The sequence below is a fragment of the Nyctereutes procyonoides genome, unplaced genomic scaffold, assembly GCF_905146905.1.
Source record: "Nyctereutes procyonoides isolate TBG_1078 unplaced genomic scaffold, NYPRO_anot_genome, whole genome shotgun sequence".
Lineage (NCBI taxonomy): Eukaryota > Metazoa > Chordata > Mammalia > Carnivora > Canidae > Nyctereutes > Nyctereutes procyonoides.
Genome location: NW_026575020.1, coordinates 23404213 through 23428975, shown reverse-complemented (window position 1 = coordinate 23428975; position 24763 = coordinate 23404213). Strand labels below are relative to the sequence as shown.

Sequence of the window (24763 nt, the reverse complement as noted above, 5' to 3'; positions counted from 1 at the left end):
CAAAGGCAGGTGCTAAACCACTGAGCCACCCAGGGATTCCCTTCTTTGTATCTTTAAGTCTGGCCCAAAGTCAGAGTACAATGAGAAATTGATGACAAGGGATGCTGCTCCCTTACCAATCAAATAATCTGTGGATGGAAGGCAGAAAGGATTAGGCAATCTGTGCTTCAAGCAAAAACACCACTACCACCCCCAATACTTCTATCTAGGATTCTATAGGAGACAAAAAGTTGTTGTTGTTGTTTTTTCCATTAACAAAATCGTTATTTTTTGAGTTTGCAGCATCATTCATTTATGGAGGAAACATTTATTGGACCCCTTGTTTTCACAAATGAACTCCAGCATCAGCACCTCCTGGAAAGAGCTCTGTTCAGGCCCTTCTTTGTCTTGGTTGTAACAGCTTCTGGTTAACAGTATTGTGACCAACCGTTCCTACTCCCCTGGACTCTGAGCCTCCAGTTACCGTGCTTGCTCGAAGATACTCAGCACGTGGTTGCTGAATAACGCTTAAGGCTCTATGTTATCAGGGAACTATAGAGATAGATGTAATGGACAGAAAGATCCCATTCACAGTAGCTATCCTAATGCAAAAACCCTTACCAAAATGGAGATGACCTATGTCTGTAATAAAGTCCTGTTGAAAACTGTTTTCAGATTTTTCATATTTCACCTATCAAGGAAATTTCCAAAGTGTATTTTGTCAACTCATGCATTTAGAAAAAAGCAAAAATTAAAAAAAAGGTTTTTATAAAAATGGAAAAGCCATTTCCAGAAGGGTAAGGAGAGGGGGATTCTTTGAGAAGAATTATTTTTGCTTTATAAGGAAATCACTGTGTTGTCCTTATTTTCCTCTCTCTGCTGCTGATTCAGTCTGCCACAGCCTTGCTCAGCAGGCAGACATGTGAGGGGCCGGATCTGAAAGACGAACTGAGTAAATGGAGAGACAAACCAGTCTTGGGTGGGAAAATTGAATATTATATAGAGTGCCAATTCTTCCCAAGTTATTGGTTTAAAGCACTTCCAATCAAGATTCAAACAAATGATTCTAGGGTGCATCTCAGAGAGTAAACAAGAAAGCATGGCTTAGGGGAAAAAAAAATATATATATACACACACACACACACACACACATATAGTTAGAAACTTCCTAGGTGATACAGCGATTTTTAAGTATTTTAGACTGGTTAATTAAATTAGATAGAATGGAACAAGTATAAAGGTCCTAATTATGCTATAGTTTAAAAAGTACATCAAAAAAGCACCGGTAACCTCCAAATTTCATTGAAAAAGCCACAAAAGCCGGTTTCCCACCCCGCTACACGTCCACTACTGGTCGGTAGGGGGCGCTGCTCATCCAATTTCCAGGGCTTCAGAGCGCCTGGCGCCCCCCCCCCCCCCCCAGATGAATACGTTTTACTGGAAGTAAAGCTATCTTCGGAAGCTATCTTCCTTGGTGACCTTGCTGACCCTGACAGGGGTACCTTTGGATCTACTTTATTCTTCCTCAGCAAGCCCCTTTCTCTGGCCTCTGTAACACCAGCAACCCCTTAATGAGGCCTACCACACGCCAGGCACTATGCCAGGGCCTCTCTGCGAACCAACTCTGTTGTCTCCAACAGCTCCATCTTTGGGTGAGGGAACTGAGGCACAGAGGGGTGATATAATTTGCTCGAAGTCACAGAGCTTGAATCCAAGCTGTCTGGCTCCAGGAGCCCTCTCTAAAGCCCCAACTACTGATTCTGCCACCCTTGCCCGAGAAGCTTAAAGACTTGGGGCGCCCCGGTGGCTCAGTGGTTGAGCACCTGCCTTCCACCAGGGCGTGGCCCCGGGGTTGAGTCCCAAGTCGGGCTCCCTGCATGGAGCCTGCTTCTCCCTCTGCCTGTGTCTCTGCCTTTCTCTCTCTTTCTCTGTGTCTCTCATGAATAAAATTTTTAAAATCTTAAAAAAGAGTAGCTTAAAGACCGAAAAAAAACCATAAATCAAAGGTGTCCGTGTTTTGCTGAACACAGATTTGGGAGAGGTGTGGGGGCTGGGAGCTGGGCTGGGCCAGCCGAGATCACTGAGATTTAGGGACGTGTATATGTTAGGCTTTAGCCTAACACCCAAGATTCTACATCAGGCACTGCAGGATCACCTGCCCCACCTCCTGCCCCAACACATCCGTGTGGAAAGGAGCACCAATGGGGGCCGGGAGGCCACCTACACCGTGGTCCCATCTCTGCCGCCAAAAAGGTTTGTGATCTTGGGCACTTGCTTTCCCTCTTGACACTTTGGGTTTCCCAATGATCAAGGAGTGAGCTTGGATCAAAGGAGTTGGCAGGAGAGTGTCTCCCATCCTGACAGTCTCTGGCTCTCTGGTCATCGGGACTTTGGGATAACCAGGATCCCTCCTCCTATGTCATTCAGGGTGGGCCAGTTACCCTTCAGTAACAAATGGCCCTACCTCACCCCCATCTCACCTTTACCCCATGATAAAGGCTGACAAGCAGCATCTATCCAGGACATTGCCAATCCCAAGGCAGGAGCAAGGAGACATGGAGAACCATGCTTTGGCCCGTAAGTCTATCCATGAGTAACACTTCTTCCACATTTCACTGGCTGAAGCTCATCACACATGACTACTTTTGAGTTCCACAGGGCAGAATGTATGATACCCTAGAGGGAGGGGTTCGGGGGGGGACTAATAATTAGCACAGTAACACTGCCTGCTATTTACCCATTTATTGAGTCCTTGTAAATATCCCAGGCATCTTGTGGGGTGCCTAGGTGGTGCAGTCAATTGGGCTACTGACTCTTGGTTCCTGTTCAGGCTGTGATCTCGGGGTTGTGGGATTATGCCTCATGTCTGGCTCCACGCTCAGTGAGGAATCTACCTGGGACTGTCTCTCCATCTCTCTCTGCCCCTCCCCTCCCTAAATCAATAATTAAATCTTTAAAAAATATATAATTGAGGTATCTTGTGACGTGAGTCCCAACTCCAAGATGAATAACTATAGAGTCAACCGATGGAAAGTACTATGTGCACCAAACATTAATCTGTGTTTACACCAGTATTTTTGTGAGAATATTAAGGTGGGAAGGTACACATGATCTTATTTGGTCTTTACAACTCTGTGAGGCAGATAGGATTATCCCTGTTTTACAGATAAGAACACTGAGGGTAAGTCACTTGGGTCAAGGTCACATGGCTTCTAAGTGGCAGAGCCAGATGAGGATCCCAAGCCCTCTGATTCTGAATTCTATACTCTTAGCCTTTCTATCACACACCTCCCACAAAAAGCAGTAGAAGCCCAGGATGGGCCAGCCAGGCTCCCAACAGTACAGAATACAGGCCAGCCTACTGGGAGTCAGAGGAGGTCCGCAGGTGGTGGCCACTGGCACTGGACAGGCTGTGATGCCCGGCTGGACCAAGGAGCCTGTGTGTTCTGCGAGACGAAGGGCCCTGGGACTCATTGGCTCTGTATAATTCCTCAGCAAAGACACATAGACACTCGAGCACACCTTGCTGGGGGGGGCAGTGAAGACAGAGAGACGGGTGCTGTCAGAAGATGAAGCCGGGGGGAAAGCCAGGCCTCACAGAGAGAGGGCTCCTGGAGCCAGACAGCTTGGATTCAAGCTCTGTGACTTCGAGCAAATTATATCACCCCTCTGTGCCTCAGTTCCCTCACCCAAAGATGGAGCTGTTGGAGACAACAGAGTTGGTTCGCAGAGAGGCCCTGGCATAGTGCCTGGCGTGTGGTAGGCCTCATTAAGGGGTTGCTGGTGTTACAGAGGCCAGAGAAAGGGGCTTGCTGAGGAAGAATAAAGTAGATCCAAAGGTACCCCTGTCAGTGTCAGCAAGGTCACCAAGGAAGATAGCTTCCGAAGATAGCTTTACTTCCAGTAAAACGTATTCATCTGGATTTTATTTTTTTTTATTTTTATTTATGATAGTCATACAGAGAGAGAGAGAGGCAGAGACATAGGCAGAGGGAGAAGCAGGCTCCATGCACCGGGAGCCTGACGTGGGATTTGATCCTGGGTCTCCAGGATCGCGCCCTGGGCCAAAGGCAGGCGCCAAATCGCTGCGCCACCCAGGGATCCCCTTCATCTGGATTTTAAAGGTATGTGTATGTGTGTGCATACACAGGTACACTGGACCCCGGAATGGACATGCGCACAATCACGCTGGATGAGAGCAGGGCCCTGACGTTGATGCCTACTCTCCTTTCTTGGTCTTGGAATGGTACCTTGGGTCTTGAAGTCCCGAAGAACAGAGACACAGAGGGCCTGGTGTCCTGGCCGGGGAAAGCGCAGTATGTGGGCAGGGCATCACCAAGCACCACGAAAACACTCCAGGGGAATCTGCATGGAATTCTGTAAGAGCAGAGCGGTGAGGGCAACTCACTCAGGGAAGACTTCTTGGAGGAGGTGGCATCTGAGGGATGGCTGCGGAGACGAGAAGAGGAAGGACAATCCAGACAGAGGGAACAGCATGCTCGAGACAAGCCAGGCATTTCATCGATTGACTCATCGATGTTGAGTTGACGTCTTGGAGTCAAGGCCCATGCTCGATAAGTGGACAGTGTGGGAGATGGCATGACCTTACAGAACAGAGTGTCCCACTGGGGTCAGACTGTCAAGGCCATGAACCTGTTTGGCACCCACTCCAAGGACCTGGGAGTTTCTTCTGCAGAAGGGGGCAGCAGAGAGCGCTGGAAGCCGGCAATGTGAGGCTCTGTGGGGAGTGGACTTATGGAAGGTGAGACCTGCTGATGGAGACACTTCCCAACCCCAGAGGAACCCGGAGCTGCTGCCCTGGCTGGAAGCCACTTCTAGGAGCCATTTCTGCCGCTGGTGACAGGACTGGGAACTCAGCAGGGAAGAATAAGTAAGGTTTGGCACTCTTTCTAGAATCCTAGAAGGAAGGTTAGCAACTGGTTGGGCCTGCTCCCTTCTGAGGATCAGAGAAGGTTCTCTGTGGGCACCCCCAGTGAGAGAAACCACCAGCCTCCTGGGCACCTCTCTCAACTAGGAAAGACAAGGTCTGTGGATGCCCTGCTCACCCGGATGCCTCATCCTTGGCATCCAGGCAGTGCTGGCTGCTTCTGCAAGCACATGGGTGCTCTGTCTCTGCTGACCAAGCATATTTTAGGACAGGTGAAGAAAGCACATGAGTTCACACCACTTTCCTCATCTCCAAAGGGATAATCATTCATGGTTAAAAAACAACACAGCAGGTTGTGAGCAAGAAGAAACTGGACCCTGTCCCATTTCCATGCAACATGGACGATGAAGTCCAGGCCCCCTCCATGAAAATCAGAAATGCCTCCCCCTTTCGGATTGGTTCCAAACCTCTCCATGCTGATACACGTACCCGCCTGCACATACCAGCCACTACACTGGGCACCGCACACACGGGGCCTGCTACGTTCATTTTCTCATTACAAACGTGCAGGACCTCTGCAAGGTAGGGACTGCTCTCCCTACTCCACAGACAGGGACACTGAGGCTCAGAGAAGCGAAGTTGGGTGGAATCATAGGGCTAAAAGAGCAGAACTTGCTGTCCAGCTCAGCTGTTCGGGAATCCCAACTGGCTCTTCATCATTTTTAATAACTTCCCCGTGATATTCGTACATGTATGAGGTCCCTGTGATGACTGTAACAAACTGTCACAAGTTGAAGGGCTTAAAACAATAGATATTTATTCTTTTATAGTTCTAGAGGCCAGAAATCTGAAAATCAAGGGCCATGTTCATCCTGGAGGCTCTAGGGAAGATTTTCTTCTTCTCTTCAGCTTCCAGTGGCTGCTGGCATTCCTTGGCTTCTGGCTGCTGCCTCACTCTGATCTGTGCCCCATGTGGTCATGTTGTCTCCCCCTCCATTTCTGTCAGATTTCTCTCTGCCTTTTTTTTTTTTTTTAGATTTTTTTTTTATTCACTTGAGAGTGCAACCTAAGCAAAAACCAAGAGTGGGATGCCTCTTTCTTATAGTATATGTGTGACTTTTTATTTTTTTATTTTTATTTTTTTAAGATTTTATTTATTTATTCATGAGAGACAGAGAGAGAGAGAGAGGCAGAGACACAAGCAGAGGGAGAAGCAGGCTCCATGCAGGGAGCCTGACATGGGACTTGATCCCAGGTCTCCAGGATCACGCCCTGGGCTGAAGGCAGGCGCTAAACCGCTGAGCCACCGGGGCTACCCTGTGACTGTTTTTAGAGCTCACCTAGATAACTCAGGATAATCTCCCTATGTTCAGATCCTTAACTTAATCACACGTGCAAAGACTCTTGTTTCAGTAGGGGAACATTCACAGGTCCCGGGATTAGGACACGAATATCCTCAGGAGGCATTTCCAGCCTACCACATTTGCCCATTCCTTCCTTAATTCCTTCACAGACCTGGATTGAGTGTGTTGGGCACTGTGCTAGGAGCTGGGAGCTAGAGAATCGAGAAAGGACACAGTCCCTGCCCTCGAGGACCCTTCATACCCATTCCCAACTGCTCTTGTGATAACAGGAGAAGAAGACACAAGGACAGTCACAATAGCTAGCACTTACTACCTGGGCACTGACATATACATATATTAACCCACCTGACCCTCATGACAGCCTTATCCCCATTGACAGGGTGGCTCCACAGTCTGTATGTGTCACCTGTCTGTACAGAATGCTACAGGAGCAGAGGGGAGAAGTGGTCAAGATAAGGGAGGGTATAGTCAGGGAAGGCTTCCTGCAGGAGGTACCATGCCACTTCCAGGGAATCTGGAAGAACAGGAGTTGGCCAAAGGAAGTGGCTTGGGGGAGGAGTAGGATTGAGGAGGCACCCGAAGCAGAGGGAGGCAGGAGGAAGCTGGGATGCTCCAGGACAGGGGTGAGAAGAGACTGGAGATGGGAGAGGCTGAAGCCTGTTGAGCCTTCTCCCTAGAGAATGGGCTGGAATCCCATTGTTCCTTCCATGTGTATTTCCCAGATGTGCTTGGTGAGGCAGCTGTTGAAAATCACCTGGGGAATTGGGTCACCTGGAAGAAGGGGAGGAGAGGAGAGAGGCTCTGAGTCTTCTTGCTCACTGCTCCCCCAAAGGGGCCTCATGGTCCCCTGGGGCAAGCCCCTCCACTCTGAGGTTCCAGCTCTGGCACGGCTACTCTCTTGCCGGAGCTGCTGGGGCTGCACTTGGAGCTCTTTGACCAAGGACTTGGGAGCCCTGGGACTCTGGTCCCAGGTCTGCCTCCAGCCACCCGGGGTCTCCTAGTCTGGGCCCTCAGTGCAGGTCACATGTGTCATGACTGCCCAGTTATCAATTCGGCAAGGACAGGACTGTAGCTGCTCCTTTTTTCTCTGTCTCCCCAGCATGCCCATACAACATAGGCACTTAACAGAAGGAATGTGACAACACAGAGGGCATGCCTGCAACGTCTTGCTGGCCCCAGTGACAGTGCTGAGCCACAGACCCAGTCCTAAGGTGGGGGAGGCAGGCGTCCATCAAACCATCACCCAACCGAGGTAAAGCTGCAGACAGACACTGGTTGAGGAGAGTGAAGGGTCAGGGAGGGCTCCCCTGAGAAAAGGAGCTTTTGAATTTGGTGTGACCTTGTCTTTGAGGAGAAGAACCACAAATCTGACTGTGGGCTTTGGGCTTGGTTCACCTGGGATTTGTTCATGCTCAGATCTGAGCCCCCCCACCCCTGCACCCAAGGTGAACTGGGTGAGGTGTCTGCGTTTCCTGGTCCCCCAGTTAGGGGATGTGATGCCAGAGAGGGCTCTGACAGCCATTTCTGCAGCTTCCCGCAGACAATAGCCCCAGCTCCTGTTCATCTCCTTTCTGGGTGAGCCTCTTTGGTGAGAGAAAATGGGCAGGCGGACTTGGACGAACTCACAAGAGGGTTCCAGGGGCAGGCAGCAGCCCCAGCTGCTACAAGCCTACCTCCCTGCCCTCAGGCTCACTGGACCTCCTGCAGCTGATATGCACAGGTTAGTGCTAATCTTTGGCCTAGAGCAGGTACTGTACTGTACTCTGCAGCAGGTACTGTATTACCCCCATTGTACAGACGTGGAAACTGAGACTCAAAGTATCTTGTCAAGGAGCATCCAGCTGGCACAGAAGCCCACACTCTTCCCAGAACCAGCCCCACCCCCAACCTCTAACCCTACCCCATGACCTCCCAGTTTGGACTTTCACTGCATCTTGAACGCTCCAATCCTCAAACTCCCAAGCCTCTCTTCTCAGGAGGGGCTTGCAGAGGAATTCAAGTATCAAGGGGGTGGGGAGGGCAGATAAAGGCCACACCCACCCCTGGAACTGGGGCTGCACAGAGGAGGAATGTAGCCCCATTCAAAGCTGAGCAGGAAGACCAGAGGCCAGGGAAGAGAGGTTCCTCACCGCCCACTCCAGAGCCCCTGCCTGGGTCTCCACCCCGCTCTTGGCTCCCGTGGGTACCGGGCTGGGGCTTCCTCGGGACCCACCCTGGGCTGGAGATGAGGGACAAGAAGATGCTGAAGACGCATCCTGTCCTGATGGGTTTTCCAGCATGCTGGGGGCGATGGGCTCCCCTCCCCCTCAGAATTATACAACTAACTAGGCATCTGGACGAAGGCAACTGAACTCAGTACTTCAGACTAACAGGCAAGATGGTGTGCCATCAGGGAGGGCTTCCTGGATGAGCTCTCTTGACCGAGCGAGCCGGAAAGCTAAGCGGGAGTGCTAAGCGGGAGGGGACTCAGCCGAGGCCTGCATTTGGGTTGGGGGCAACCGGAGCCCCAGGGGCCCGGCATGCCCAAACAGCAAGGCGGAGGCGGGAGAGGAGACAGGCGGGATCCTGCAGGGCCCCCGGCCCTCGGGGTCAGCATAGGAGCCCCCGTGGAGGCTCGGCTGAGTGCCAGCTGGGGGAGGCTCAGGTCCGGGCGTGCAGGTGCTGTGGGTCCTGGGGGACGAGGCTGGGGCCTCCGGGGCTGCCACGCAGGGTGGGAGTGGAAACCTTCCTAAGTGAGCTGGTGGGTGAGTTGCCTTGTTTTCCCTTCCTCCGGCCTCCTCTCCACCTCCTCGGTCCGAGTGCCCCTGGGGGCTGGAGCGGTTTCCTGCCCCGAGTCTCCGTGTCCTTCCCCAGCAGCGACCTGGCCCCAAAGTGCTGTTGAGGGACCTGCGGCCCGGAGCCCGGCGCTGGTTATTTCCAGCCCGAGGTCAGGAGGCGGGAGTCTAGGAGCGTCCAGGTGTGCCTGGCCCGGAGTCTCAGCGCTGGGCGGCCGAGGGTAGGTAGGTCCACCTCTCTGGGGCTCCGCGTCCTCGGACGAGTGTCGAGTGTCGCAATCACGCTCGCGTCGGAGCTCGCAGCGCCTGCGGGTCGCTCGGGCGCGGTCGCGGGGGGGCGCCGAGTACCCGGCGGTCACGGGAGGGGGCGGGGCGCCGAGGGCCGCGGGGGGTGCGGGGCGCGGCGGGGCGGGGCGCCGAGGACCGCGAGGGGTGGCATCGGGGGGGCGCGGCGGGGCGGGGCTCCGAGGACGCGAGGGGGGGCACGGGGGTGCGCGGGCGGGCGCCGAGACCGCGAGGGGGGAACGGGGGGGCGCGGTCGGGCTGGGGCCCGAGGACCGCGAGGGGGGCACGGGGGGGGCGCGGCGGGGCGCCGAGGACCGCGAGGGGGGGGCACGGGGGTGCGCGCCGGGGCGGTGCGCTGAGGTCCGCGGGGGGCGCAGGGGCGCGTGCGGGGCGGGCGCCGAGGACCGCGAGGGGGGGCACGGGGGGGCGCGGCGGGCGGCCCGAGGACCTCCCCCCCCTGGCGCCCGGCACCGGAGTGTTGGGGCACGGGGGGCGCGGCGGGCGCCGAGACCGGCGAGGGGGGCACGGGGGGCGCGGGCGGGGCGGGCGCCGAGACTCGCGGTGGGGGCCCGGGGGGGCGCGGCGGGGCGGGGCGCCGAGGACCGGGGGGGGGCACGGGGGGCGAGGCGGGCGGGCTCTGTAGGGCCGCGGGGGGCGCAGGGGGGCCTGGCGGGTGGGGGGGGGGGGGGGGGGGGGGGGGGGGGGGGGGCGGGGCGGGCGCCGAGGACCTCGAGGGGGGTCACGGGGGGGGCGCGGGCGGGGCTGGGGGCGCCGATACCGCGAGAGGGGGGCACGGGGGGTCGCGGGCTGGGGCGCCGAGGACCGCGAGGGGGCACTGGGGGCGCGGGCTGGGCCCGGGGCCCGAGGACCGCGGGGGGGCACGGGGGGGCGCGGGCGGGGCGGGCGCCGAGTGGCCGCGGCGGGGCGGACGGGGGTCGCGGGGGTGCCGCGGGGCCCCGCGCCTCGGCCTCGAGCCTTCCCGAGAGGGCGGGGCCTCCGTGCGGGGGGCGGTTTCCGGGCGCCGGTTTTGGGGGGCCCGCGGGAGAGCGAGGCGGCTGGGCGGGGTCGACCCGGCCCGGGGGAGCGCGGCTGCTTTTGTCTGCAGCCTCCGCGCCGCCGCCCCTCCCCGCCCGCCCGCCCGCCCGGAGCGCGGGGCTGCGGCGCGGCTGACACTGCTCGGCCGCCGGCGGGCGGAGGCTGCGCGTGGCGGCGGCGCGCGGGCGGCGGGCGGCGGCGGGCGGCGGCGGGCGGGCGGCGATGGCGGCGGCGGCGCGGGGCGGGCTGCGGCGGGCGCGGCGGGCGGCGCGGGGCTCGGGCTAGCCGCGGGGCCGGCCGGATGGCGGGCGGCGCGGGCTGGGCGGGCGCCCCCGCGGCTCTGCTGCGCTCCGTGCGCCGCCTGCGCGAGGTGTTCGAGGTGTGCGGCCGCGACCCCGACGGCTTCCTGCGCGTGGAGCGCGTCGCGGCGCTGGGGCTGCGCTTCGGCCAGGGCGAGGAGGTAAGGGCGCCGCGCGCCGTCCCCGGGCTGGGACCCGCCGCCCCCGCCGCGCCCGCGGCAGCCCAGGGGGCCTCCCAGCCCACCTCCCCTCCCCCGCCCTGCACTGCGGGCCGCCGGCTGCTGGGTGTGTGGGAACCGAATTCCAGGACGCGGGGGGGGGGGGGGGCGCCCCGCTGGGCCCAGCCAGGGTGGGGGGCCAAGGAGGAGCGCTCTGCGGCCTGGCAGCGCCCACCCTGCACACGGAAGGGGGGTGACACGTGCTGGCCGCTCACGGGCCCCGGTGGGCAGGCCTCACGGCGGCGGCGGCCGGTGGCTGCGGCAGGCCGGCCAGGGCCAAGCTGGCGGAGGGCAGCCGAGCAGTGTCTCCTGTGGTAGGCCCGCGTCTGTCTGGGGAAAGCAGTTCCCTTGGTTGTTAGCAGGGCAAGCATCAGAGGGTGGGAGTTGCCAGTGGGGTGGGCGGAGGAATATCAGTAAATGCCCCCTGGACCATGGCCATGGGCACGGGGACTGGTGACTGTGCCTGGGAGGAAAGGCAGGGGACCCACCTGGCAGGAGAGCATCCATCCCCAGCCTCCTGTCACTGCCCACTCTGACCCGCCCAGGGTCTTCTCCTGGGAATAGAAGTCCCGCCTAGTGAGTTAAGGCCACCTAAGGCCTCAGGCTCCGCATGGGAAGCAGGGGGGCTGAGGGCCTCAGGTGGGCCAGTGGTTCACAATCTGTCCCTGGGGACCCCAGGCCTAGCATTCTGGATTGTGGGAGAAACCTTGACGTGGTTAGGTTGGACCCTTGCCTCTCTGTCACCTGGCAAGGGGGAGATGATAGATGATCATCTCTCTCTCCATAGCATTTGGGCATGGCGAGGATTTGGGAGCAGTAGGTGGAAGAGGATGAGGCAGGTATCAAGTTTAAGAACCCAGATTCCCCATCCCAGGAAACTCAGTGCTGTGGTTCCTGTTGGAGCCCACATTTCCTGCAGCCATCATGATCCTTCTCCTTCCCCTAAGGCCAGCCAAGCCCCTCACCCTCACCAGTGGCTCCCTCTGAGACCAGCTGAGCAGCCCCTTAGCATAGGGAGAGCCCCAGCACACGGGACACAAAGCACAGCACCTGCCTCGCTCTGCTTGAACCTGGAGTTCCAGAACAGCGAAGCAGTTCTTCCAGCAATCTGTGCAGGAAACCACCTGAGCCCCCAGCAAGTGTCGTCCCTTTACTCCCGAGCTGGATAGCTGCTGTTGTTAGAACCTTCTCCCTCAGAGCCAAACCTGTTTGTTACATAGTCGGCACGGTTCTGCAAAGGGACGCTCCTGGGTCCCTCTTCTATGTGACAGGCTTTAAATATTTGAAAAGAGCGCTCCTGCCCCCTTTACTGCTTCCCATCCACTCCTTCCCATCTTTACTTCTCTGGGTCGAATACCCTGTATTCCTGAAGCGCCAGCCATTTCCATATGACCTGGCAGAGGGGCCAAATCTGTGGCTTATGGCCGTGGAGCCGCCCTAGTAATAACACAGAGGCCCTGAGTCAGGAGCACCCCCTACCCAGGGATGGCTCCAACCCCAGCAGCTGACACACATGCAGGTGATTCAAGGTGAGGCTGCCTTTTGCGTGGTGTACCACACTTTTCTTTCATATTGACTTTATGGCCACCAAAACCCCAAGGATCTTTCTTAGAAACCTCTGCCAAACCAGGATTCCCCTCAATCCTGGAGAAAGGTCAGTGATTTCTTTCCTTTGACAGCATCATCTTATATTATTACAGAAGCAGTTTATAATCACTGTAGGAAGTTAGAAATATGGGCAAGCAAAAATAAAAGTATTATGTTCCATCTCCCAGGCTAGATCTGCTGTAACACCTTGGTCACATCCTTCCAGAACTATTTCTATGCTTATATGTAGATCTCCCTCATAAAATGAGATCATGCTGTGCATACTGTTTTGTAACCTGATTTTTTTTCCAGTAAATGATCATCACTTTCTGCTTCAGTAAATTTTCGTCTCATTTAATATGCAGACCGTATTCACATTTCCCTGTTTGGCCCCAAAATGTCGATTTTTACTGTTTTGTTTAAACCAGTTTCCTGTCTAGAACTGTGCAGTGCGTCAGTTGTCATGACCCATAGGTCTCTCTGTTCTAATGCAGTTCCTTTTTAAGAAAAAAAAATTTTTAATGATCCTGACTTGTTGAGATCAGGCCTTTTATCTGTGTCAGTGATTTCTTGAATCAAAATCTGTTACTTGGCCCTTATTCCTATTACATTTCATCTTGTTCATTTTGCCTCCTGGTAATAGACGATAGAGAAAATTTAAGATCCCATCTCTAGCACTCTCAGCCACTATCCTGCCTGCAGGTTGGAAAAGCAGGTGTTTTGTCTGAATCCACAGGCTGATTGCAAACACAGGGCAGGACCACGGACAGGGCCTAGTAGAGGCGGCTCTATTCAAGCTGTATTGTTGATGCAGACCCACAGACAAACATTTTGCTTCCCTACTCACTATACATTACAATGGAGGAAAGTCACTTCTCTACAGGTAGGGATCCCTTCAAAACTCTACGTGCTTGGACAATTTCTATTTTATTTGTTCAAAAATCAGGTGGAGACCTAGATTTCCCAACCCACTAGTGCTCGAGGCTGGATAACTGTTGTTTGTTAGATATGGGGTTCAGCAAACTTCTCAGGGCTGGTTACCCACATTTTACCAACTACCCTCAACACCAAGGATGCCAGAATCCTTTGCAGAAATCAAAATTTGCTACTAGATTGCAAAGTATAAAATAACCATGAGGCCATACTAATATAAATAAATGATTGAATGAATGAATGAACAAATGTATACTAGGAGCATTTCCCATACAGAAATAATTTATAATTAATAATAAATAATTTACTCTTCAAGGACGTAGAGCATAACTCCCCACCCCTTAGTCAGACGTGCGTAGTGACTGCCTTCTAAAGGGGAAGGAGTGAGTTTCCAGCAGAGAAGCCTGAGAAGCACTGGCTCAGCCACACGATCAAGGTCAACATCAACAGTGATAAGTCAGATAGATCATGTGTACCCTTGATGTGATGTCATAAGAGGCACTTTACCTCACTGGTCTTCCTCCTTGAGCCCATAACCCCAGTCTAGTCATGAGAAAAATATCAGACAAACCCCAACCGAGGGATCTTCTGCAAAACACCTAATTGGTATTCCTCAAATTTGTCAAGGTCATCAAAACCAGGGGAAGTCTGAGAAACTGTCACAGCTAAGCACAGCCTACGGAGACACGGCAACTAAATAATGTAGACAGGATCCTGGAACAAGAACAGGACATTAAGTAAAAACTAAGGAAGTCTGAATAAAGTATGCACTTGAATTAGTAATGATATTATGTATATATAAGGTTGGCCTCTGACACCCCCCTGATTTATTATTGGCTTAGGAATCATAGTAGAAAAGAGAAGAGAGAAAATTTGATGAAAATATGAGTACCTGAAATTGCAACACAAAGGCTGACCTTTTGAAGAATGCGAAGATGGGGGGAAACACCCCTGTCCAAACCCTGAAAGTCATTAGTATGTGGGAGCAGACAATGACAAGACCATGTTGACTTCTTATGTCTTTTTTTTTTTTTCTAACCTTTCTCAGCCTCTGTTTGCTCATCCATAGAGTGGCGATGATAATAGTCCCCATTCCACTGGGTCATCATGGGGCTTGAACCAGCTCCTATATGTGACATACATAGTCCAGGGTCACCGAGTAGGCACACTGTCAGGACTGCTCCTGCACTTGTTATGATTGTCTTCTAAAACCTGCAGGCACCTTTGTGAGGCTGTTCTGGGCCAGGGGTTTTCTGGGGTTGAGGTCAAGGTCTGTGACTTGCTCTTGCACCACAACATCTGTGGTGCTCTCAGCTCAGAGCTGCCAGCCCCTCTTGCAACCTTTCAGCAGTCTGGGGATGGAAGACCTTCAGAGCAGCCAGAGGTGGGCCACATGCTTGTCCTCTTTCCAGTTTGAAGACCATCCTTCCTGCTAGAAAAATTGCAAACAAAAGTAGTTGAGTGTCATCTCTGCCATCTGTTAACAGAGCACCAGCTCCCCTGAGCAGGGGGCCTGTCCTTCCCACTGGGGATGAGGCATTCATGTCCCCCACAGGTGCGGCTGGAGCTTGGGAGGTAGGGAAGTGATAGCAAGATCAGGAAAGCCTCAGCCATTCTCTGTAGAAGATTGGATGTGTGTTTGGGAACAGGCTGGCTCTAGCAGGAGACTATGACATACAGTCAGAGAGGAGGAGGGTCTGGACTTGGGCAGCACTGACGGATGGAATCAGCAGGGGCCCAAAAGGCCTGCAAAGCCCCAACAAGTCACTCCTAAACAATGCAGTTCAAGGCATTATTGGTGAACAGGTGGCCTCTATGTGTCCTGGCCTAATGGGGACATGCTAGAAATGACCGAGCTGACAAAACAAAGGGGAAAGGCCTAGGTCCTGAGCTTTGAAGACAAGGTCGGGGTGCCTGTGGCCCACGAAGGGGGAACAGAACAAGAGTGAAAGACCTCTTTCCTGCACTTCTGCTCCTGCTGGGTGCTCCCTAGAGGGTGCAGTCCCTCAAGCATAGGGGTGAGTGCAAGGTACCACGCCCCAGGGCTGGGAGTGGGTGGTGCAAGTCCTAGCTGGGATGCAACGGCCTCTGGCCTCTGACCTGCCCGCACCACAACCTGGCTGTGCTGGGAGGAGGGCTGTGTGATGAAAGCCCATGGGGTCTGGTCCATCTTGTTGGACATTCTTGAAGTGGCCTGAATCCATATGGCACACCTCTTTAGGTTATAGCTTTCTTCCCAAGATACTGGGTTCTAGAAAAGATGAAAGCTCTAGGGAGTGTAAGACTTGGTTGCAGGCAGATGCCTGGTGCCTCCCTGTTGAGATCTGAATGAGGGAATAGAATCAGGCCTTCCAAACAGCAAGACACGCCCCCAAAGCAGTTCCTGTGGCTGGAGGAGGATCTGAGCTACCAGTAGGTGCTGGGCTGTCCCCCTGTGAAGTAAGACTTGCCCCCCCTTTCACAGGTGGGTGCCCCAGGGCTCAGAATTACCAGCCTGGGTGGGCAGAGTGGATATTACACCTGGCCCCAACTCCAAGGCCCAGGAATGTTCCCTGGCTTCAGGAAGAGAACCAAAGAGGCAAAGAAGGCAAAAGGAGGTGGGGTGGTGGAAGCTGGGACAGAGGGAACAGCGTTTGGCCTGTGGCTGAGGATCTCTCTCATGCCTCCCCGGAGTTGTGGGCCTAGAGGGCGAATGCAGGAACCTGGTGGGTGGGGGGCAGATAGCTGAGAAACCTGTCCTCCTCCCGTGGCCTGGGTGGCTCCTCCACCATCTGCAGTGGTCAACAACCCTGTCCGTGGGTCCCTTCCACGGACTTGAGGAGGGAGGTTCCTCACCTCACCCTGGGGTAAGTGTGTGAAGCCACGGGGCTCCTATGCCTCCTGCTGTGGTGGGCTCTGTGGCCCTTGCAGCCATAAGTCAGCCCCAGCCCCAGCCCTGAGCAGTCCCACCAGTGCAGAAGGAGAGGCTGCCAGTCCCAAGTGACGGTTAGAGCTGGGCCAGCTGGTGGAGGGAGGGATAGGGGACATGCCTGCTGACCTGGAAACAGAATGAATGTCATGAGTGCGTTAACTGCTGTCTACACACACACACACACACACACATACACACACACACACACACACGATTGGGTGAAGGCCCTGAAATTTTTATAAGTGTAGCCTTAATGGAAATGCCTTTTCATGTAAGCGTTGTCTTTAGATGTTTTCAGGATTAAAAATTTTATTTTTCTCTCCATTAACACCTTGCATGCCTGCTGTATGCCAAAACTCTCCCTGGCACTGGGAGACCAGGGTGGCCTGGAGTTGGAAAGGAGACAGGCAAAGGAATGAAAATTGCTATCAGTTGGTGTTAGGTACAAAGAAGACACTAGGTACGAGACGAAACCAAATAAAGACTTTTGCCCCTTAGAATGATGGGGAGGAGGCCTCTTCTGTCCTGGGGCACATTTTTGTGTAATGAAGTCGGGGACTGGTTGCACCTGCAGATATCTGCAGGTGGCTGACCCTTGCAGAGACAGGAGCAGGCCTGGAGGTTAGAGATGTGCCAGGCGGCCTGTGGCGTGAAGGGAGATGGGCAGGGAGGGAGATCTCTCCAGGCAAGAGATGCTGGAAGTCAGAACAGGGCAGCCGTGGAGGAGGAGGAGTGGCTGAGTTTGGATACTAGAGCCCATGGAAAGTAGAGTGTGAGAGGAGAGAATTTGGAGAATTTGCTGGATGGGGAAGACTGAAGTGGGAGGCGGGTTGGGCAAGAAGTCAGGAGATGCACCTGACATCCACGTAGAGATGTGTGCCAGCACTGGGTGGATGAGCCCAAGGAATGCGCCTCAGGCCTGCTTCTGCTGGCAGACCCTTGACTGACCTTCTTCTTCCACACTGGCCCTTCTGTCTCATGGCCCCACAACAGAGGAGTTGTTTTGAAGGAAAAACAGAGAACCTGATTAAGGTGTGATTCAGCCCGCTTTAAAAGCCAGGCACAGGTTATGGCCCCAGGGACTCAGCTGGGCTGGCTTGGGACATCTCAAACCTTGTGTCTTCCATCCAGGATGCTGACTGCTTGTCTGTCAGCTTGTCCATCTCAGAGCTACTCCTTGCCCCCTCCCTGCACAGAGTAGGAACTGGCCAGGGCCATAGTTCGTTGCTTGAATATGCTGTTGACATGACTACTGGCCCTCTCCAGTGGACTCTGACTGAAGCCATCCCCCAATTAGACTGGGGCTCTTTGTACCCTTCTGCTCTATGCTGTTCCCCAACCCCACCCACAGCACCCTCTGATCCTTGGACCCCCCCCCACTGAGGCATACCTTAAGGCCACCAACCTGCCACCCCTGGGGTCACTGCTGAGGGCCCCATTGTTCATAGTTGCACACTCTTGGGGATGGAGGAACAAAGCAGCTCAGAATGTAGAAATTTGCATACAAGTGATGCAAGAGTAGAGTAAGCCTCCAGGTCGCCAAGTTCCCTTTAGACCTAAGACCCTGAGTCTCACCCATGTCTCACTTGCTGTAGCACAAAACTCAAAGAAGATGTCCAGCTTCCTCCAAAAGCCAGTGTTGATTGCGCATTAGCCTATAGTGGCCATTGTCTCCAGGAAGATCCCAATCTAAGACCAATAAATACCTGGACAGGGTAGACAGGTAAAACAGAGGGCTGATTTATACCAAAAAACAAAAACAAAAGAGGGGAGTAAGGGTACATTCAGTGCTTGTGTGACTCTGGAACAGCCCTGCCAAGAGCTGAGGACTCACTGCCTCCCTAGGCCAGCCCATTCTGTCCTAACAAGGCTCTGGCTGAGTTCTTTTTCATATAAGTGAGCTAAGATCTGTCCCACGAAGCTCCATCTTTTGCTCATTCTTCCCTCTCCTGATCCATCCAGCCATCTACCTGCATATTTGACAGTGCATCTACTTAAACATCCACTTAGCCAGCCAGCCAGCCATCTATCTGCTCATCCATCCATCTGAACATCTGCCTCCCTGTTGACCCATCTACTCATGCATTTGTTACACATCCATCCATTTGTCCATCCATCTGTTCACTCACCTTTCCACCAGCCTCCCCTGCCCATCCATTCACCATACAAACAGCATTTACCAGTCTCTTCCAGGCCTGAGGCCTAAGCACAGATCCAGGGCTGGGGACTGGAATTTTCAGGGAGTGACATGTGGCTGTTTGTGGAGAAGGTAGAGGAAGGACAGGGAAAGTGAGGGTGAGGGCTGGAGTAGGGGCCAAACAGTGACCTCATGGAGGGCTCAGGAGCTGAGGCTAGCTGGCTGGCTGGCTCCAATGAGTCGTGGATGGGCAGCAGCACCCCAGCATGTGCCTCCCTGCCTTGGAGTTAGCTGGTTTTAATTCCTCACTTCCGACACTGGCCATTGTGTCTGGAGAGGGCTGAGCCCTTACCGTAAGAAGCGAAGGCCTAGATTATTTCAAAGCTGCTTATTAGGATGGATGTACCTGTTTCCTTATCTGGAAAATGGGGGTCATCACCCCATTTGTGGAACTGGAGCATGGTGCCTCTTTCTTCAGGCCACCTATTCCATGATCCTTGTTGGCATCCCCGCTGGTCTCAGTCCTATGGGTGTGCCTCTGACCCCTTTCTGCCTGGTACTCTTCTAGACCTAGACCTCCCTTGTCCAGTGGCTCAGCCTCTAGTGACTTTCCTGTGGACGGGGGGGTGTGAAGAAATGATTTTTGCTATCTTCATAGTTCTCATTCTCTTTCATCCTGGAAACAACCCTGAGAACCAGAAAGGTAAAGTGAGTCATCCAGGGTCCCCCAGTAAGTGGAGGAGCTGGGATATGAACCCAGGCCTGTCTGGCTCTAAAGCGGCCTCCTTGGGACATCTGGGTTCAGCAGTTGAGGGTTTGCCTTTGGCTCAGGGTGTGATCCCAGGTCCAGGGATCGAGTCCCACATCAGTCTTCCTGCAAGGAACCTGCTTCTCTCTCTGCCCATGTTTCTCCCTCTCTCATGAATAAATAAATAAATCTTAAAATAAATAAATAAATGAAGCGGTCTCCTTAGTGCCTCCAGGTTTTTCCAGAGGAGGGGGAGAGAGAGGGGGAGGATGATCAGGTCTGAGTTTCAGAAATTTGACATTGGAGAAGCCTCAAATATGAGGCTTTGTCTGGCTTTCTAGATCTGGGGTGGCCCGGGTTCAGGAGGTGGAGCAGCACCCTGCTGGAGCCATAATTAGAAATAGGTTTATAATCTGCAGGGTGGCAGGGGCGGGGGGGGGCCCTCCAGGTGCCCGGGATGGGCCCCACAGGCCTGGCTGCCCTGGCTGTGATGGAAAGGCAGGTGGCAACAGGAGCTGAGGTTTTAGGGCGGAGAGAGGCTGCCAGCAACCTCACTGCAAATTGTGCATCTCTGCTGTTTCATGTGGGTTTCCTGCCAGGCACTCCATCATCCTCCATGGTCTTCAGGCGTGTAGGGCAGGGGCAGGGGGCCAGCTCCCAAACAGGACACCCGACAGTGCCCTGTCCCCATTCTCTGGGCTCCTTCGTCATCTTGGCCCATGCTGCAGGCCCTTCCCAGCCACGAAGGCCCTGCAGCCTCAGCCAGCCTTGACCTCCTTTTGCTCCCCGTGTCTCCACCTCCCCCAGCATCTCAGTTCAGGCCAGGCCGCAGTAATACTTTGTCAGGGCGCTGACTTCAGGCACACTTGGTCGGAGAAGGTGGCTCTGCCACCTTCTAGCTGTGTGAATCAAAGTTACATAACCTCTCAGGTGGCTCAGCCTCACCTGTAAGGCAGGGATAATATTAGCAAGCTCTTAACGCCACGTGTGACACAGATTAAGTGTCATAGATATTTGTTAATATCACTATGTCAGGTTTGGGGCTAGAGGGCATACAGCTGGTTAGGACAGGGCTCCTTCCCTGAGGGGCTCACCCTGGGAGTGGGTATAGCGGGGATGTTCTAAGAGGGAAGTTGGGGCTCACCTCTGTGCCCCGGGCAGCACTGGAGACTTGTCCAGGTGGCTTGGGTGCCAAGACAGGAGACTCACTCTGCCTGGGGAGGGGAATGCCTCCCAGGGCTGACGGTGGAATCTTAAACAGGGTCGACCAGGGCAGAGGGAAAGGATAGCTATGCCAGAAGAGAGACCCGCGGGGCAGGAGGGACGGCAGGTAGGAGAGGGAGCGAGCTGCCAGGCAGGTGGACAGATGGGGAGGTGGCTGGATAAGACATCAAAAGGGTTGAAGCAAAATGATAATGTGGCTCCGCTGTGTTTTAGACAAACCTGCCTGGCAGTCCCATGGGGCTGGGGGAAAAGAGGCTGACATGGAGACCACTGCCCTGGTGCAGGGGCAGAAAGAAGTGGGTGAGGCGACAGAGGAGTGGAGGGTCAGAGGGTGGCTTCCGGGCCGTCCACTGGACTTCACAGCACTGTGCTCGATGAGTAGGAGAGGGCATCATGTCACAAGTGTCCTGTGCTCCCCACTTAGGTGGCTGGGTGATAGGGCCTGAGCCCAGCTCAAGGATGTCTACCCACCTGCACAGCTCACGAGGCCTGCCCTCATGCTCAAGGATCCCTCCCAGGACAGCTGCTTTTTATTTCAAAAACAAGAAAGTTCCAAATATTATCAATTTATAACAACTCTATAGAACAAGAAAGCTAACCAGCACCAAATGGTATTTTTATGCCTTAATATCCACACTGTGTCTTTGGCAGTGACCCACATGTGGTTATGACCAGAGTGTATGAGCTGTATGGCCTCTAGAGGTACCTGGGCTGGCTGGTCAGCCCCTGGCCCCTGAGCTGGTAGGGGGAGGGTAGAGCCCAAAGGAAGCTTTGTTCCTGGATGATGCCCCAAGAGAGTGGAGTTGGGGGTGCTTGGGGGAAGAGTCCCAGGCACTGCACACTGGGCTGGCCTCCCTCAGTAACACTCACTATCGCCAAGGTCCCAGCCTGCCTGAGCTCTGTTCCTAGCCTGCTGCCTGGCTGCCAACTAGAGGACTGGCCTCTGCTGTGGGCTTCTCAAAAACCTGACCCCGAGTGGGTAGTGCCGGGAGATATCTGCTGCCATGTCCTAGACACTGAGTGGGTGAAGTCAAGAGTCTATTTGCCCATTCATCTGAGCAGAAGTATTGGGCTTCTGGCTGCCCTTGGTGAGGCCATCCAATGGTCTGGTCGTCGGCTTCTTCCTATCTGTCCCCTCCCCACCCCTCCCCTGCCTCTGATATGATTCGCCTGAGGCATGAGGGTGCCTGTTTCTCCACATCTCCAACAACACTGAGTATTATTTTAAATTTGTTTCTGCCAGCTTGATAGATGTATAATAAATATGTAATAGTATCTCAAACTTGGTTACATTTTCTTTTTTGATCACTGATGAGAGTTTGCATTTTTCCCCTGTTGCTATTTGTTCTTGGTATTTCTGCATAAACTGTTGTATCCGTCCCTTCTGAGCACTAATCAAGAGGAACTTTTGTTTTGATCTTTATATTTTTTTAATTGGTTCTTTATATTTTTTCAGAACTGCTTGTCATTTTCTATTCTTATACTTGCCTCCCTTTTGTATTTGTTGATCACATTTTATTACTTGAAAATTTTCCTACATTTGAATATTTCTTTTTTCAATGATATCATGTCTGCTTTATTTCTAATTATATGTATCATTTTCATAGTAGTGTAGGGGCCAAGGGCAGGCCACCTCAGAATGGAACACTTTGGAGTGAAGGTTATTTTGAGTAAAAAAAAAAAAAATCAAAACCCAGCAGATTCAGGAAAAACTCTTTACCTCCCCCTGACTGCCTAAAATAAATTGAGATAGAGGACCTGCTCTGTCACCTAGTTAACTACATTATGATATGAACTGGATATGGTAGACAGGGAGGAACCTGGCAAGGCCTGTTTAATCAGTCCTCTGAGTCTCATTGATTCTAAGTGGCCCCAACATTTGTTTACCAAACATGTATTCTTTTTCATCTTCCTGTGGTTTTCATTCCTTCCCTCTGAAGCCCCAGACCCCTACCCCCTTCTGCTCAGTTCAGGATGACCATATACCTCATTTTGCCTGACTGTCTTTGGAATTTCCACATCTGTGTGGGCTCCCCATAAATATGAAATGAAATCTGGTTTTCTCCTGTTAATCTGTCATGTCAATTTGATTCTTAGTCCAGCCAGAAGGACCTCGAAGGGCAAATGAAATTCTTCCTCCCCAGTGGTAGTTAGGAACTTATTTCCCATCTCTAGCAAGAATAAATGAGCTGTTTTCTTTCCAAAGCATCCCCCCCCATTTGTAAAAATATTTAACTTTAACCCACTTGGAATTTATTTTTTTTTAAGATTTTATTTATTTGAGAGAAAGGGAAAGCATGAGAAGAGAGAGGGGCAGAGGGAGAAGCAGGCTCCCTGCTGAGCAGGCTCCATCCCAGGATCCCTGAGATCATGGCCCAGGCCAAAGGCAGAAGCTTAACTGACTGAGCCACCCAGGCACCGCCTCCCAAGTTGGAATTTATTTTGAAGTTCATCCAACATTCAGTTCTATTAATATTTTAAATTTATTTCTAAACTAGAACTGAATTCCATTAGTTTTTTCCTTTTCTGTTTTTTTCTTACCCTTTACATTCAAAAGGAAAAGTTAAAGAATATGATGAACACCCAGATATACCCTTCCTAGATTCATCAGCTCTTACCATTTGGCCACATACACTTTCTTTTACTCTATCGGTAATTATCCATCTATAACTTATCTTCTTCGGTGTTGTTTTGTTTCACAGAAGCATTTTAAGTAAGTGATGACATCTTGACAGTTCCCCCATAAACACTTTAGAGTGTAAGAACAGGGACAGTCTCCCACCTAAACAAGTGTCATCATCGTAACTACAAATTATGTTAATTCAACAGTATCATCTAAGATTCAATCCGTATTCCAATTTCCACAGTTGTTCTCAAACTGTCCTTCCTAGCTTCTTTCTCTCTCTCTTCTTCTTCTTCTTCTTCTTCTTCTTCTTCTTTTTTCTTTCTCTTTTGATCCGGGATCCAGCCAGGGATCACATATCATATCTGGTTTGTCACATGCCTCTTTCATCTCCTTGAAATTAGAAGTATCTCTGATTTATTTATCTATGTTCTTGGCTTTCACTACATTGACATTTTCTTTCAAGTCCAGGCCGTTGTCCCATAGGCTGTCCCATAATCTGGATATTTCTGATTGTTTCTTTGCATTTTTGTCAAGGAGAGGTGACAGTGTGGACTTCTCAGAGCATCACATAAGAAGACACGTGACACCAGTTTGTCCCTTTATTGAGTTTAATCACTTGGTTAAGGCTCTGCCTGCCTGACCCCTTCAATATAATGTACCTCTTCCCCTTTATAATTAATGAACATTCTAGGGGGCAGTGATTTGAGACACTGTAAATATTTGATTCCCCAGCAGCTTTTCACGCACTGGCTTTAGCATCCACTGATGTTCCTTGCTGCGTAAATTACATTGGTGGCAGCAAAATGGTGATTTTTTTTCTAATTCTATCATTTCTTCTAGAGAGGGCATGTTGTTCAGCGAAGATCTTTCCTTCACCCCCTTTTCTGAATGTCACTATGGACTCACGCATGCTTTTCTTTCCAGGGTGTTATTATAATCCATTACCATCATTCCTATTTTTGATGCTCAGAGATATTTTTGTTTTATTTTTAATGCAACATAAAATTTTGCTCATTAGTCAGCATAAAACATTTTAAAATTGAGACATCAATCATCATTACCTTTAAAAAAAACTCTCTGATACTCTTTACCACTTATGGATTTATAAAGCATATAACACGTTCTCAAGGTCTTCATTTGGTATTGTTTTTAAATTTATTGTTAGCCATCTTTACTATATGTTTAATTTTCCCAATAGGAGCAAAATATTAACATAAAAATAAATGTCTTACAATTAGGCTAAATTAATGTTTAATATTTAATGTGTTTTGTTACTACTGAAGATGAAATACTTTTTTCCCATTGATTTTATTCCTAGCTGCATGTCACTAGCACATAGAATACAATTGATTTTTCTAAATTTATCTCATAACTCACCACTGGTATGTACTCATTTATTACTTTTAGTAATTTTCTGGTTGATTTCTTTGGATTTTCTAAGTAAGCAATCATGTCCTCTTCAGAAAGCAATAATTTTATTATGTCTTCCTTCCCTGTATTTATGACTTCAATTACTTTTGCTTCTAGAAGTAGTTGGAACAGGGGTGGGTACGGGAATTGCTCTAACTCAGGAGGGCTTGGGAATGAGGCATGCTAGGATGTTGACTACATGACCTTGCTGCAAGTTAGGAAAATAGGCTGATAGGTGCCTGGGCTGCAGTTACCCTGGTGGTCTCGCAAGCAGTGCTGCCCAGGCTCCTGTTGCTGTGGGAGGTGGTCTACCTTAGAGGGAAGGGGCTGGCAAGAGGCAGTCAG

General features: G+C 52.3%; 1 protein-coding gene across 1 annotated transcript in view; it reads left to right on the top strand.

Moving 5' to 3' along the window:
* The first annotated feature begins 10626 nt into the window (after positions 1 to 10626).
* Positions 10627 to 24763, top strand: part of RAB11FIP4 (RAB11 family interacting protein 4) — a 116237-nt gene continuing 102100 nt past the window's right edge. The window contains exon 1 of the mRNA XM_055318602.1: positions 10627 to 10785. Coding sequence (XP_055174577.1) covers positions 10627 to 10785 — 159 coding nt within the window. The remainder of the gene's footprint in view (positions 10786 to 24763) is intronic.